Raw genomic sequence first — 13,095 nt, 5'->3', positions numbered from 1 at the left:
TTTTTTTTTTTTTTTTTTTTTTTTTTTTAAGAAACGGAGGTCTCACTGTGTTGCCCAAGCTGGTCTCAAATTCCTGGCCTACATGATTTTCCTACCTCTGCCTCTCAAAGCACTGGGATCAGGTACCACTTATGGAATTCCTCTGACATACCATTTAACTTACCTATTACCTCCACGAAGCTCAGAGAGATTATATAATTCACTCTGGATTAGCATCAAGTTAGACCCAAATCTCTTTGGTTTCAAATTTCATACATTTCAAAGAATTCCATAAGTGATAGCTCTAATTATCAATGTGAGGAAATAGTTTGAATTAAATGGCATAGATTAGCTTATTCATGACATTTTCATTAGCAGAGTAGGAAGAAAGAAGAGAGACAATGTGAATATCATAACATTTATAGCTCAGTATAATGAAAAAGCATTTGGAGTCAGAAAGGATTAGTAGAAATCCAGCTTAGATACTGTATGACAATGTAGCATCTATCTTCTATGAAATGTAGAAAACAATACATTTTACTGAACACTGTAAAGATAATAATGATATAGTATACACATCCCACATACCTTGTCATTTATTTGAAAAATGGTGCTGGGCACTGTGGCTCTCGTCTGTAATCCCAGCACTTTGGGAGGCTGAGGAGGGTGGATTATCTGCAGTCAGGTGTTCGAGACTACCCTGACCAACATGGTGAAACCTTGTCTCTACTAAAAATACAAAAATTAGCCAGGCGTGGTGGTGAGTGCCTGTAGTCCCAACTACTCAGGAGGCTGAGACAGGAGAATTGCTTAAACCCAGGAGGTGGAGGTTGCAGTGAGCCGAAATCATGCCATTGCCCTCCAGCCTGGGTGACAGAGCGAAACTCCATCTCAAAAAAAAGAAAAAAAAAAAGAAAAAGAAAAAAGGAAAAAGAAAAAAAAATCCCTCGCCCCATTCTTAGAGCAAGCTGAAAATCAAATGCTTGATTGTAAATACTTCCCTGAGTTACAAACATTCAGTGATGGAAATGAAATATCAAGTTTTCCCTGTAGTCAGCAATGAGATGGCCAATTAAACAGGTGCAGTTCTATTTTCTGGTATTTGTAGGAGAGAAGGTATGGCTCCTAATGTGAAGACATATTCAGAGCTGCAATGTAATTAAAATGACTCAATTATAATGTACTGAAGGTAACCACTAAATAGACAGGTGTGAGTAAAGTCCATTTTTGTTTTGTTGAGAATAATACTATGTTTAGCTTGGGAAATAAGTCCCACCAGAAGTCTATAATTCTTTGGTGAATGAAATGTCACTTGTGAGAAAAGAGTACAAAAGAAGGGGAATGATTATGGAAGAATTACCATCACCAAGCTGGGTGATTTCCTTGGGAGATGTAAGATTAAACCCTCTTTCATTGAACAAGATTGTTCCACATTTGTGGTGAACAACAGATGACCAAGTGTATGATATAAAAGTGAAGAGGCATGCCATCAGAGGTCAATTCAAAGAGTGCAGCATTTCCACTGTTGGGAGCTCAGAGGAGGTAGGGCAGTCAGGAACTAAATTAAAAGTGTTTTCCATTGTGTGTGTGAAGATTTACTCATATACTCCTTTCCTTTTTTTCTCATATTCTTTCTCTCCCCTGGTTGGATTTTAAGACAATCTGACTACTCCCACCAGCTTTGCTTTCATACTGGATATAGAGAAAAGTAATTATGTAACCTGCAAATCAAACAGGTGGATTTGAGAAATGAGAAACCGTACTAAAATAATTGCTTTCGGCTACCACGGAGGTGCATTCAATTTAAGAGACACCTGGGGACAACTGGATTCAGAGCCACAGTAATTGCAGAGGAGGATAATTGTGAATCTACGGGATTATTTGTATATTATAAACAAAGTGTATATGAATACTGTGGAACTAACGGCAAAAACTCTCGCAGGCAGGGCAGATCCAAGTTTTGTGGGTCTTGACGTTTATACAATTTTGGAGGGCTCTTGATACAAAATTAAGTACAAATATGAATATTAGAAAGAAGAAAAATAAACCACAGTAAGTTACTAAAACTTTGGAGACTCAGATCCTTTTCTGAATTTATTTCGGCAATTGTCAGAAGTGCTTGTGTGCAAACTCGGCTTCCTCGCCCCACCTGTGGCACTCCTCAACTCTCGGCAACTCCCAGCACACACAGGTGCCCATGCAAGTGAGGCCGGGTCACTGAGCTTCATTGGTAGCATCCTCTGCCCACAAGAACTTCAGTTGTAGCTTATTTTATTTTATTTGAGAAGCCTAAAAGTACCGTGAAACATAAAAAACAGAAACTTTCTATCTGATGCTTGTCATTTCATCTTAGAGCTCAAAACCCTAGGCACCTTTTACGTACGCAGGTGCTTGCATCTCGCTGGGTTCCATAGGTCCGGAGTTCGTGCCCAGCCGGGCCTTGGGGCTACTCAGCCAGTTGCGCGCCCACTGGGGCAGCAGGAGGGTACCGCAGTCCCCTTGCAGCTGAGTGGAGAAGGGAGGGGGCTGCGCGAGGAAGGGCGAGCAGGGGCCGCGCCTCCCGCTGATTGGCCGGCAACAGCCCATAGGGGCGGGCTCTCCCCGGTGCTCGCCGGTCCGGGGTGGCTATATTGGCACCATTCCTGCTAGGTCGAGTTGCTTCCCCGCGCCGGGCTGAACCTGAGCAGAGAGTTTCTGAGGGCAGTGCGGGCGCAGGAAGCGGAGTGAGGCTGCAGTGCGATGAAGCAGCGGCTCAGCGAGCGGAGACAGGCGGTGTGGCTAGACGAGCCGGCCCAGGGCCCGCGCTGCTGTTCCCTAGGCTGCTGAGGCGCGGAGAGCCGCGGCCGGCGCGGAGAGCGGCGGGCGAGAGTGAGGAGAGGGATCGGAGCGCGAGGGAAGCCGGCTCGGCTGCCGGCGGCTCTGGTGGGCCTCCCCGATCGGGGTCCCCTGGGTGGAACCATGTGGGTGGCCAAGTGGCTGACTGGGCTGCTCTACCATCTCTCGCTCTTCATCACCAGGTCTTGGGAAGTTCACTTCCACCCCAGGCAAGGTAAAGTCACCGCGAGACGCCTTCAGCGGCGAAGTGGGGACGCGGGGCCCGAGTGGGACATGCGGGTCGAGGGGACGAGCGGCTCAGCCCGTTGGGGAACGCTGGCCCTGCTGGAGCTCCCGGGACTCCCGGACCAGTCAGCCCGAGAGGTCGCGACTGCGCCGGGTTTCGAGGAATCGCGCGCGCCTGAGACGCATCGCACTCCCAGGACCAGACGGCGGGGGCGCAAAGGGCAGGGGGGGCGCGTGCACCCGGAGGGAAGGAGTTGGCGGCTGCGGGGAGGTTAGGAGGTACCGGGGAAGGAAGTGGGTTGCTTAGGGCCGTAAGTGGTAGGGTCTTTGCTTGGGGAGGGTAGGGCAAGTCGGGGGTGTGGGAAAGCAGAGCACTAACAGTCCCAGTGCACAGTCCCAGTGCACGTGTGTGTGTGTGCGTGCGCATCAGCATGTGTGCATTTGTCATGCCCCTGGCTGTACTGGGACCTGGGACCTTTAGCGGGGACGTTTGGTGGAAGAAGTTTAGAGTTGGACAATGAGGAACGCGTGGGAGCTCACTGGTCCTGTCGCTGTGGTTGCAGAAGCCCTGGTGAGGACACTGACCTCCTATGAAGTAGTGATCCCCGAGCGGGTCAATGAGTTTGGAGAAGTGTTCCCTCAGAGCCACCACTTCAGCCGGCAGAAACGCAGCTCCGAGGCGCTGGAACCCATGCCGTTCAGAACCCACTATCGCTTCACTGCCTATCGGCAGCTCTTTCAGCTGAACCTGACCGCCGATGCATCCTTTCTGGCCGCCGGCTACACCGAGGTGCACTTGGGAACCCCGGAGCGCGGGGCCTGGGAGAGCGACGCAGGGCCCTCAGACCTGCGCCACTGCTTCTACCGCGGCCAGGTCAACTCACAGGAGGATTACAAGGCCGTCGTCAGCTTATGCGGAGGCCTGGTGAGTGTCCTCGGGTCCCTTGGCATTTTCTTGGGATCCAGGCAAGGGCTACATTCAGGAAACAGGGCCTTGGGTTTTCGAGTTGGTGGCTGATGACCCTGGAGTTCAGGTTGGGCTACCAGAAGGATTAACACCAAGCCAGAGGCAACTCCTTCGGAAGGCTCTCGCTGCAGGATGAGCAGGTCTCTGCCTGCTGGGCAAAACCGACCCGCTGTGCAACGCTGATGAAAGATGCTCTTTCAAGCATCTTTCTTGAAAGTGTCAGACGCTGGAGTGGTGATCAGGGAGTGGCCTGTGGGACCACTGTTACAAATGGAGTGTGGTTTCCAAGTGGAGGGCAGGCTGTTTGACTCAGATGTACCCTTTCGTGGTCCTATTGGGGCAGAATCCCCTGGATTTACTTAAATAAGTTTGTTTCTGGAATTTGATAGAAGGAAAGGAGAATGAATATACATAAAATGAAATGGCTCTCACTGGCAAGGTCTGAATAGGAAAAGTTTGTTTTGTTGATGGTATGGGGATGGCCTGTGAAGTAGAGTAGGGAAGAGTTTGAATCAGTTTAAAATGCATCATACCTGAAAACAGTCTATCTACAAAAATCTATTGGTTATGTCTATTATATTTTTGTGGTGGTAATCAGTTGACACATAGCTACACCAACCATAATGTGATATAAAAGTATCATTTTATTGGTAATAAAGCCACAATGTCTGTGGTTTCACCTACCTTCATACTTGAAGGAAATGCTCAGTATCAGAGGTTAGTGAAAATAAAGATGTAACTTTTTTCCATCCAAGTTCATGGAACGCCAGGGTAAGGACAATTGTTTTAAAACATATATAGGCTCACTTCATCAGTAACTCCTCTGACAAATACATATTCAAGAAAAAACAAGAACTAGGAATTTGGTTACAGGATTCTACAGTTCGTAAGTATCTAGCTTTTGTTTAGCAGATACATACTTTTACAAAAGATACTTCTGGAAAGGTGTTCAAAGATGTTTTTAGAACATCAACACTGTTTATTCTCTGATTAAATAAAAAATTGATAACATTTCTCTGCAGTTCATATATAATACTCCTTTGGCTTAACTGATTTAAGATGTCTTCCTGGATGTGAGCTCTTTTTCAAGTGATTATCTTGAGTTGTTTTTTACATGAAATGGCTAGAACCGTTTCCTTTCTTTCTTCCATGTAAAATACTTGCAACATCACAGTGGCAGAATCACACTCTAATATTTACATAGCCACCTATACTTCAAAGGACAAAAAAATTCTCCATTCTGAAACCTTTCTAAAATAACGTTTAGTTTGTCTGGAAAATCCTAGACTTGCTAACACAAATTTGTCATGGTCAATATGTTTTCTCATGGAAAAGCATTCCAGATGGGAAGGCATTATAGGGAATGCTGTTCCTGCTCATTTTGATTCATAATGTTGATGTAGTTAAATTATTATTCAATATCCTTTTTAAAAATTTTTAATTTTTGTGGGTACATAGTAGGTATATATATTTATGATCAATATCCTCTGTTTGAATTCAGAAAGCAGTTAAAGATTTTTGAGTCATAATTTTCTAGTCACTGTGTCAGTTTGGATACAGTTGCCCAAGTCATCATCATACTTTTTTTGTTTTATAACCTAGTTCATTTTGTTAACATATCTAAAAATTAATATTAATGTTTTTATAATGTTACGTGTGGAGATTTATTATTTCATCATTTATGTGGATAATTTAATGTATCATACAATATATTATGTGTAAGTTAATCAGCAATATTTATCTTCTTTAGCAATGTACTCATTAATCAAAAATGAAATCAATCATTTATGTTATAAATTTTATAATAAAATATTCAGAACAAAATTATTTAATTTAGTTGAGGGATTACTAGAAACTACACACAAATAAAATGATTTGTTCTGAATGTTCTTTTACTAAATTTTTGAAGAGGAAGAATCACCTATAAGAGTCATACTTTCAATGGCAAGTAAATAATCCCATTTATGTACTTTGCTTTTGATTAATTTATTGATATCATCAGAAGTTATTGATAAAACATTTAAACATTTCATACCTCCATAACTTAGCTTTATTTCACATAATTTCTCTGTATTTGCATAAGGCTTAGTTGCATACTTCAATCATTGTAGAGACAGAAATTTTCCAGTAACACTGGAAATAACTAGAGGTATCAAGATCTACATTTTTTTCAGTAGTGTGATCATAACCAATTGTAAGTCTAAATTACTGATGAGATTAGTGACTTTTTAAAAATTTTGCATTTTTTTGTATTAGCACTAAAACAGATATTAGCTACCTATTTATGATTATATATATTTATTTCTACACTGACTCTACGATTAAATTTCTTTGGATTAATAGTTTCATCAAATAATAGAACCTGGCAGATTTTAGAATCCATTTGTAATTATACCAGATTCCCCTTTTTAGTCTCAGATCAGCCTTTAGTCTTTGTATCTAGGTAAATTGTAGTATCCGAAACCTGGACCAGCTGAATTTTTTGCAGATCGATGTTGATACAAAGCTTGGAAATTCCATAATGCTAACCTGATGGCCCTGCTCCTACTTGCTTCCTAATTTATCTTTGCCACCTTGTGTACTTGATATCTGGCTTTGGCCTTTCAGTCCATTAAACATTAAGGTTGAAGTTTGCTGAAGGATTCTCAGAGCCAGACTTATTAATTCAGAGATGTTCTCTTCTTTTTCTAGTTGCTTTTTGCTTTACTTTAGTTTTGCTTTTAATCATAAATGGATGTTGTGTTTTATTAAATGTTTTTCCTGAATATATTGAAATGAGCATCCAATTTCATTTTTTTTTCTGCTAGTGGGTATTGTTTTATATATTGGTGGATTCAAGAATTCATTGACCATTGATAGAAACTGACTATATACAGGGTCATAACGTGTTATGAGGTCTTTGTATTGTTTGGCAGAGGGGTGAGGAAATTGTACCATCCTTCAGTTCCTCAAGTGTCTGGTGATGTTCTTTGTGCCATAGTTTCATTGTACTTTTCTGTTAACAGCAGCTGATTTCTGGGCCTGAGAACTTATGGCCTTTTTTCTCCTCTGCTCACTGGTCTTGACTCATCCTCCTCTGGGCTCTCACTAGTGCTGTATATCCCTCTGAATTCTGGCTGTAATATCCATTTGATTTCTTGTCTCAGTGATTCATTGTGCAGCCTTCAAATACAAAGTCCTGCTGCATCACTTTCTCCAGGTAAACTGGTTTGGTGATGCTATTGCTCTTCTTGCAGACTCCTCTAAAGGCCTCAAGCCCTCTATGGCATTTGAGAGTCAAGAGGGATTCAGTTCCTCTCTTTGTCGAACTCTTCTACACCTCTAAATTTGATATGTGTAGGGAACTCTTTCAGAGGGTTCCTTCCTTGAGTCCCACATAGTCAGCACCCTAGAACACCTCTTCGGGCAGTCCCTTTGAACAATGCAATATGCCTTCTGTTTCTGGGATTTTAAACCCCCAGTGGAGAAGTTAATGCGCATACATCTTACCATCTGTTTTCTTTGCCTCCATTGCCTTTTTTTCCCCCCAGTATCTACTGAGTTCCCTTTTCACATCTCATTTAATTGACCTTTTGCCTTTCCATCTTCCCAACTGAGGTAGACTCTCTCCTTCCCTTCTCTGGTGGTGGCGAATGTGGCTTTTAGAGAAAAAGAATGAAAAACAAATCAAATTAATATTTTCAAAATATCTCCGTACAACCATTTGTTAAAGTTGACACCCCAATGTATTTATTGATTCCGTTTAGTTGTTAGTTTTGAATTAACCCCAAACATGTGAACTAATACTTTCTTTTAATTTCTATATGGTTAAATTTCCCCCACTTTTAGAAGTTTTGGTATTTATGTTTTTCTCTGAACCATAACTAGTATTGTTTAGTTTTTTTCCTAAGTATTTTGAGCCCAAGAATCAGAAGAGTCGAAGAGTCTGGCAGAAATTTTCTTTGTTTAACATGTATATAATTCTTGCTTTTCTAATCTTTTCTTGTCTATAATTTTTATTTCCCATAAGTGTAAGTATTTAGTCATCCCATAATTCAAACATTTCTGAACAGAGATTTATTTATACATTTCCAAGATCTATAAAAGGTATAAAAATGGAACTGAATCATAACATTATCTATAAGTAATGTAATGGCTAATCAAGCTCTTTGTTTTTAATCCATTGATAGGCTATCTCACAGCATGTATAGTTACCAGGACTTAATATCCCTATAACCAACTCTAAACTTCTTTTTTATGGTCATATTGTTTATCATCTCATAATGTTGATAAATATTCTTGCCAAAGTATTTAGAGATCAGTATTTAATAAGTTGGCATATACTTGTCAGGATGGAATTGACAAACTTTACACAGGCTGTTTCTGACAATCCCTCATGCTTCTGGTAGCCCTTTTGTCGTATTACCTAGGGTGTTCACGTCTTCCTAAGGTCCTCAGGGATTAACTCAACTGCCTAGACAGTTAACTTCACTATTTCTTGGTGGGATTTGAGGCAATGCGGTCTTTCTGGTTGAAGGAAACAGTTTCCAGATGTCATAAAATCAGACATTGCATCTGACTTATACAGTATTCTCATGGAGTAGAGCTTGTCATGGCTGTGTGTACTTTTGAAGTTTCTCACATGAACCATTCTGCAACATGTCAAGCATTACCTTTCTGATGACTGATTATTGAGTTGCTCTAGTAACTTCTTGTTCAGACAGGAAATAAAAATATAGAAACTATCGATAGTGTTTTTACTGTTTTTTGTGTATTCTGGCAAAATTTTAGTTTTATTATTTTCCAAACTTTCTATTTTCCTAGAACTAATATAGCCTTGGATTATTACACATGCCATTCTGTATTCGTATTTTTTCTTATTGGGAAAACTAATAAGAACCTCTTTTGGTTATTCATGTACCTGCTGCAATACTAGTCAAACAGCAGTACGGAAAATTTCCTATGCTGTTCTTTTAACATTCTAGTGTGTGTTAGTCCAGGTCTTTCAAGAGGCAGATGCAAAGATAAGATTTTAGTTAGGGGAAGTGTCTGTGTTAGAGAAACTAAGGAGAGAGCTGGGAGAGCTATGTAAGAGCTTATGTAAGAAAAAAGGCTTACACAGGAAAAAAAGGATGAGAATGTTGGGTAGTAGCATCCTAGGCTGCTGGGCAGTCCAAGCAAGGTTGAGCAAAGCCATCCTTGAGCCAGACTTGGCCAGAACAAGAGTCCATGGCTCTCAAGAACAGGTCTGCCATGGTATCCCTACCATACTCAGTTACTGACAGGGAGAAGTCCTTGGGAGCTATGGCCAGGGTGCAAACACTGTGATGGATTTCAAAGTGCCCTTGCTAAAGTAGACAGCATAAAAAGTGCTGTGTAAACTTTGAGGAATGGAATAATTAAGGAAGGAGTGATTAAGAGAGTTGTGAGACCTCTGCTGGGCAAGACTTCTCAACTGGACTTTGAGGAATGAATAAACGTGGATATGAAAATTCAAGGACTTCTTGTGGATCTGTGCAGCTGAAAAACAGGGTAGATTGGGTAGTGAGAGTTTAAGGCCAAGGAATCGGACTGTTAAGGTCCTGAAATGCATTGTAAAGGAGTGAGGATTTGAACAGTATGTAGTAGGTTTGTTCAATGTATTAGGAGGCACATCTCCTCTTATGCAACATTGTGCAGGATACAGGGGAGGCAGTGAGTCACTGAGAAGACCAGTGTTGTGGTCTATTGCCCTACTGCGGGTAAGGAAGAGAAGCTATTTAAAGTAATGTTGCAGTGGGGAAGGAGAAGAGTGGGTACCTATGGAACGTATGCTACTGCAGACCAGTGCTTCCTTACTGGGAACAGTTTTGTCCCCCAGAAGACATTTGCAATGTCTGGAGACAATTTTTGTTGTTGCAACTGTGGGTCCATTGAGGCGAGCATGCTACTGGCAGAGCATGGGTAGAGGCCAGCAATATCCCACAATGCACAGCACAGCCCCCTACAACATAGAATTATCAAGCTGTCCGTAGTGCTGAAGTGGAGCAGCCTTGCGGGAGACCCCTTAGAATTCTGGAGCATTGGTGAAGGAGACCAAAAAGGTTTTAATGACTCTGGCTTAAATGACTGAATGATCTTGTGGCTGTTAACCAAAAAAGGCGATGACAGAAGTGGCAAGAAAGGTAATTATTCTGGAGACACTTGTTTGATTCTATCACAGATTTACTCTAATCTTCATAATTGCTTGAATTTATATTTGCTCTTCTCTCTGTATAGAACATCCTTTCCCTCAACCTTCTAACTATCCTTCCTGATCCATTTTGAGCTGCCTTCCTTTTTCCCTGATCTTCTCTTGGCAAAATTTACCAGGGCATCCTTATTGTACCAGTTGACGTTTTATGCACGTGTACCCTCATTACATATTAAATTAAAGCTATGTGTCTGCATTTCTATTTCATTTATAGAATTAGAAGGTAGAAATTATAGTCATATTTCTTTTAGCACCTAATATAACATACAGAATTGCTCAATACGTGTATTATGAGTAAGATAAGCAGCTAACTTTTATTTATATATGCCAAATATTTAGCTAGCTCATCTTTACATCAGTCATTCGATGCAGGAAAATTACTTTATCAATTTTAGTTAAAGTGCTTGGGCATATTTAAGAAATTTTGTATTGACTAAATTTTTTCCGATGATACCTAAGTTAATTGCGTTCTATTTATTAGTTCATTCATTTAAGCTTACATCACATCCTTGTTTTTTGTGGCTTTATTTCATTTTTTTCATTTGTATTTTCTTTATGCTGCAGATTGACTTAACACGTTTTATTTTTAAAGGCACATGAAAATTCTCAAGGATTTGCCTCAGTGAACTTTCTTTTTATTTATTTATTTATTTATTTTTTATTATTGTACTTTAAGTTTTAGGGTAAATGTGCACAATGTGCAGGTTTGTTACATATGTATCCATGTGACATGTTGGTGTGCTGCACCCATTAACTCGTCATTTAGCATTAGGTGTATCTCGTAATGCTATCCCTCCCCCCCTCCCCCCACCCCACAACAGTCCCCGGAGTGTGATGTTCCCCTTCCTGTGTCCATGTGTTCTCATTGTTCAATTGCCACCTATGAGTGAGAATATGCAGTGTTTGGATTTTTGTCCTTGCAATAGTTTACTGAGAATGATGTTTTCCAGTTTTATCCATGTCCCTACAAAGGACATGAACTCATCATTTTTTACGGCTGCATATTATTCCATGGTGTATATGTGCCACATTTTCTTAATCCAGTCTATCGTTGTTGGACATTTGGGTTGGTTCCAAGTCTTTGCTATTGTGAATAGTGCCGCAATAAACATACGTGTGCATGTATCTTTATAGCAGCATGATTTATAGTCCTTTGGGCATATACCCAGTAATGGGATGGCTGGGTCAAATGGTATTTCTAGTTCGAGATCCCTGAGGAATCGCCACACTGACTTCCACAATGGTTGAACTAGTTTACAGTCCCACCAACAGTGTAAAAGTGTTCCTATTTCTCCACATCCTCTCCAGCACCTCTTGTTTCCTGACTTTTTAATGATGGCCGTTCTAACTGGTGTGAGATGATATCTCATTGTGGTTTTGATTTGCATTTCTCTGATGGCCAGTGATGATGAGCATTTTTGCATGTGTTTTTTGGCTGCATAAATGTCTTCTTTTGAGAAGTGTCTATTCATGTCCTTCACCCACTTTTTGATGGGATTGTTTGTTTTTTTCTTGTAAATTTGTTTGAGTTCATTGTAGATTCTGGATATTAGCCCTTTGTCAGATGAGTAGGTTGTGAAAATTTTATTCCACTTTGTAAGTTCCCTGTTGACTCTGATGGTAGTTTCTTTTGCTGTGCAGAAGCTATTTAGTTTAATTAGATCCCATTTGTCAATTTTGGCTTTTGTTGCCATTGCTTTTGGTGTTTTAGACATGAAGTCCTTGCCCATGCCTATGTCCTGAATGGTATTGCCTAGGTTTTCTTCTAGGGTTTTTATGGTTTTAGGTCTAACATGTAAGTCTTTAATCCATCTTGAATTAATTTTTGTATAAGGTGTAAGGAAGGGATCCAGTTTCAGCTTTCCACATATGGCTAGCCAGTTTTCCCAGCACCATTTATTAAATAGGAATCCTTTCCCTATTGCTTGTTTTTGTCAGGTTTGTCAAAGATCAGATAGTTGTAGATATGTGGCATTATTTCTGAGTGCTCTGTTCTGTTCCATTGATCTATATCTCTGTTTTGGTACCAGTACCATGCTGTTTTGGTTACTGTAGCCTTGTAGTATAGTTTGAAGTCAGGTAGCGTGATGCCTCCAGCTTTGTTCTTTTGGCTTAGGATTGACTTGGCGATGCGGGCTCTTTTTTGGTTCCATATGAACTTTAAAGTAGTTTTTTCCAATTCTGTGAAGAAAGTCATTGGTAGCTTGATGGGGATGGCATTGAATCTATAAATTACCTTGGGCAATATGGCCATTTTCACAATATTGATTCTTCCAACCCATGAGCGTGGAATGTTCTTCTATTTGTTTGTATCCTCTTTTATTTCATTGAGCAGTGGTTTGTAGTTCTCCTTGAAGAGGTCCTTCACGTCCCTTGTAAGTTGGATTCCTAGGTATTTGATTCTCTTTGAAGCAATTGTGAATGGGAGTTCACTCATGATTTGGCTCTCTGTCTGTGATTGGTGTATAAGAATGCTTGTGATTTTTGTACATTGATTTTGTATCCTGAGACTTTGCTGAAGTTGCTTATCAGCTTAAGGAGATTTTGGGCTGAGACAATGGGGTTTTCTAGATATACAATCATGTCATCTGCAAACAGGGACAGTTTGACTTCCTATTTTCCTAATTGAATACCCTTTATTTCCTTCTCCTGCCTAATTGCCCTGGCCAGAACTTCCAACATTATGTTGAATAGGAGTGGTGAGAGAGGGCATCCCTGTCTTGTGCCAGTTTTCAAAGGGAATGCTTCCAGTTTTTGCCCATTCAGTATGATATTGGCTGTGGGTTTGTCATAGATAGCTCTTATTATTTTGAGATACGTCCCATCAATACCTAATTTATTGAGAGTTTTTAGCATGAAGCGTTGTTGAATTTTGTCA

At 40.7% G+C, this 13,095-nt stretch overlaps 1 protein-coding gene across 1 annotated transcript in view; it reads left to right on the top strand.

Annotated features, from left to right (window-relative positions):
* The first annotated feature begins 2,636 nt into the window (after nucleotides 1-2,636).
* ADAMTS20 (ADAM metallopeptidase with thrombospondin type 1 motif 20) overlaps nucleotides 2,637-13,095 on the top strand; it is a 198,429-nt gene continuing 187,970 nt past the window's right edge. The window contains exons 1-2 of the mRNA XM_003252282.2: nucleotides 2,637-3,028; nucleotides 3,603-3,964. Coding sequence (XP_003252330.2) covers nucleotides 2,938-3,028; nucleotides 3,603-3,964 — 453 coding nt within the window. The 5' untranslated portion in view covers nucleotides 2,637-2,937. The remainder of the gene's footprint in view (nucleotides 3,029-3,602; nucleotides 3,965-13,095) is intronic.

Source organism: Nomascus leucogenys, chromosome 11, assembly GCF_006542625.1.
Source record: "Nomascus leucogenys isolate Asia chromosome 11, Asia_NLE_v1, whole genome shotgun sequence".
Classification (NCBI taxonomy): Eukaryota; Metazoa; Chordata; class Mammalia; order Primates; family Hylobatidae; genus Nomascus; species Nomascus leucogenys.
Note: the sequence above shows the minus strand (reverse complement) of the source record. Positions and strands in the feature narration are given on the sequence as shown.